We start from the raw sequence: 3,671 nt of genomic DNA on the forward strand, positions 1-3,671 counted from the left end.
TGCCTCACACCTGCACACACACACCGTGTTATTCCTATCCTGCTCCCTGAACAGCCCGAACCCTCTTACTGTAGAAACACTTCCTGTTGTCTCTTCACTGTCCGTACTGCGCTCTAATTCCACATACGACTACCGCCAATCTCTTGACCTGCTTTGCTGATAACTGCTGCCATTCATTTTAATCTGTTATCTGAAACAGAAGTCTTTTAATATGAATGAAGTTGGTGGGCCCCATGGGGAAGGCTCCGATTGGCTGAGAGAGGGCGGTCTCATTTAAAAGATAGCACCTCTGACAGTGTAGCATTCCTGTGGTGTGGGGCTAAGTCCCAAGGGAACCAGAACGCACTGTCCACGGCATTGCAAACATCATTGTGGGCAATACCTGAAAGCTTTGACATTGTAAGGTGCTGTACAGATGCAGCAGGTCATTACAAAATCGCTAATGGGTGACAAAAGATTTCACCGGAAGTTTGATTTCCATTGAATGAAAATTGAAGGCGATAAAACAATTACAGAGCGAAGGGACAGTGTGAGGGTGCAGTGGGACTAATTGCTTTGCTCTTTCAAGGTGTTGGCACAAGCCTGGTGGGCCAAATGGCCTCACGTGCTGTAAGATTTGAAATTATAATGCACAGAATTTTATCCAACAGTGCCACACTCTCTCAGGAAACTGCAGACATGTGCAAAAAAAAAAATGTCATACCATTCTTGGGATGGTAACATGGCTGGCTGGGCTAGAATTTGTTATCCATCTCTCATTACCCCGACCAAGTTGATGGTGATTTGGCCTCTTTGGTACAGGGACACTCATAGTGCTGCTCAGGAGGCAATTCCTGGATCTCGAAGCAGTGATGATGATAATACAATGTTTATTTTCTGTGTGTGACTAACCTTCCTTTCTCTTTCACTCTCTTTCTACCTCTTTCTTTTCATCGTCCTCTGATCCATTCCTCAATTTTTTTGTTTTGTCTCTTCTACTATTTCTCACCGTCTTATTTTCTCTGTTTATTTCTCATTTCTTCTTTTCTCTCTGTCTGTCTGTCTGTCTGTCTGTCTCTCTCTCTCCTTCCCTATCATTTCTCTCTGTCTCTGTCTCTCTCTCTCTCTCTCTGTCTGTCTCTCTCTCTCTCTCTCTCTCTCTGTCTCTCTCCTTCCCTACCTCTGACCCCTTTCCTTTAGGTTCCCAGGGTGTATTCTGTGAGCTGAAGGCAAGTGACAAGGAGCAGTTGGAGCTTCATCTCAGCCTGGGTTTCCTGGAACTGCCTGGAGCTGAGGCTTCTGCACCAGGGACTGTGATCTTCGGGAGGCTCATGTAGACCTCACCTGTTTACAGTGGCATTTGGCGGGCTGGCCAAATGCACATTTTGTTGAGTTTGCACATTTAATGGTCACAGTGACAAGGTGGAGACCGCGTGTGTGTTTTTCTGTGGGCCATGCTCGGTTGGACTGTAACGTTTACTGAAGTTGCTTCCCTTCGCTGTGTTTGGACGTTAACCCTATGGTTGACTGACAGATGGTCAGATTTAGAAATTTTCGTGGATTAAGAGGGTTGGTGCACTGAATCCCAGGGCTAATGAGCAATTGATGCATTTATGTCTTGGCTTACCAAAAAGGTGGATCAGATATGAGCTAGACTGACAGTAACCCACCACTTCCCCCCAACACACACAGACACGCATTCTCTCTCACACACAGACATGCACACACACCAGACACATACAGATGCACACAGATGCGCGCAAAGACACGCGCACTCAGACACACGGTACAACTGCACACAGACATGCACACAGGCAAGTACAGATGCACACAGACAGGTGCACTCAGACACATACAGATGCACACAGACACACAGGCATACACACTGAGACACATAAAGACGCACACACAGTCACATAGACACACGCATAGACACAGACTCAAACAGACATATACAGATGCACACAGACACACATACTCAGACACGTACAGATGCGCACACAGACAGTCACAGCCACACAGGCATACACACTGAGACACGTACAGACACATACAGTTGCACAGACACAGAGACACAGACACGTACAGACATACACAGACAGGTACAAATGGACACGCACTCAGACACATACAGACGCACACAGACACAGTCACAGACACGCAGGCATACACACTGAGACACGTACAGACGCACACAGACAGGTACAATGCACACAGACGCACCACTCTGACACTTACAGGTGCGCACAGACACAGTCACGGACACACAGAAATACACACTCAGACATGTACAAATGCATACAGACACGCACACACAGTTGCATAGACGCGCACAGACATGTACAGATGCACACAGACACACTCACTCAGTCACGTACAGATGTGCACACGTGCACACACACTCATGCACAGAAACGTGCACGCGCACTTGCACACACGCGCGCACTCTCACATTCTTGGATGTGTGTGCGGGGACACTCACTCACGCTCTCTTTCTTACACACATAGACTCACTCACTCATTCCTCTCTGCTTTGCACTTGGAAATATATGTACCCTGAGTGCAGATCTGAAGGAAATTGGACCCACTGTTTATCTTGTGCAGCCCTGCCATAATGACAGAATTATAACATACTCAATGACAGGTTTGCAGTTGAAGATATCAAAGGCACTTGGTGGATACAAGCAGGTGGTATTATGGCTAATCTGTGTCTTAACTCCCACCTACTCCCCACTACGTCCTTCCCTTATTCCACCAGTACATATTCTGAAATTTTCGATTGACAGTTCTTGTTTTGGGGATGTGAGCTTAGCTGGCTGGGCCAGTTTATTGCCCGTCCCTAGTTGCCCTGGCAGTGAGGGTGGAAGTGCTGCAGTCTTGGAGATGTAGGGCAGTGCGACAGTGGGGTTTAGATAGGAGCTCTTAGTGGAAAGGGAGGGAGAGGGAGAGATTATTGACTGAGCGTCTGCATTAAGAATTCCTTCCTGACATCAGCTCCATACAATATCACAGTGTGAATGGAGATTTAACCCCTGGCTGCTCTTGTGTTCCTACATGGTTAATCAGCCAGTTAACACCAGGAATAAAACACTAAACCATTGGGCTAATCTCTAATACACACTGGGCCTCTCCTGATGAGAGACCAACACAGCATTAAGTACACTGACAGACTCTAACATTGGTTCTGGTTCGGTCTACCTTCTACAACTTGAGTGGGTAAATATTCAAACCCCTGACTACCTGCTGGATTAACCTGGTTTCAAGCTGTATATGTTGTTGGCTCGCTGGAAGTTCTCTCCATTTGCAGTTATGTTAAACAGCAATGTATTTGCACTTGACCTTTCTGTCCCCTCCTCCTCCTATTCCTTTTCATCTTCACCCTCTCAGTGTAATCCTCTCAGCTCCCTCAAATAACTCCCTAAGTTCCCATTAAATGATGCAGCCAAGTGCATCCAAACCTCAACACCCTCCGCAACCCTGCCCCGATCCAGCTCCTCACCCTTGGGTGAACACATCAGGGATTTGCAGATTTGAGAGCCTGGTGAAGTGTTGGAGCGGTGAGGAGGCAGAGGATGCTATTCCCCAGGTGCTGGGTAGATGGGCACTTCCGCTGTCATTGACGAACGGACAGGGTCACCCCAGAGAAAAATGCAGTCACAGGGAGAGGGGGTATTGTGGGGGAGAGGGTGAGG

The 3,671-nt window shown here is 47.5% G+C and overlaps 1 protein-coding gene across 5 annotated transcripts in view; it reads left to right on the forward strand.

Annotated features, from left to right (window-relative positions):
• Positions 1-3,652, forward strand: part of si:dkey-183c6.8 (protein O-GlcNAcase) — an 82,392-nt gene extending 78,740 nt beyond the window's left edge. For 4 of the 5 annotated variants that reach the window (XM_043692331.1, XM_043692151.1, XM_043692425.1 and 1 more), the window contains one exon: positions 1,180-3,652. In XM_043692331.1, coding sequence (XP_043548266.1) covers positions 1,180-1,316 — 137 coding nt within the window. In that variant the 3' untranslated portion in view covers positions 1,317-3,652. The remainder of the gene's footprint in view (positions 1-1,179) is intronic. The other variant, XM_043692241.1, reaches the window with a different exon arrangement.
• Positions 3,653-3,671: the final 19 nt, after the last annotated feature.

Source organism: Chiloscyllium plagiosum, chromosome 1 (assembly GCF_004010195.1).
Source record: "Chiloscyllium plagiosum isolate BGI_BamShark_2017 chromosome 1, ASM401019v2, whole genome shotgun sequence".
NCBI lineage: Eukaryota > Metazoa > Chordata > Chondrichthyes > Orectolobiformes > Hemiscylliidae > Chiloscyllium > Chiloscyllium plagiosum.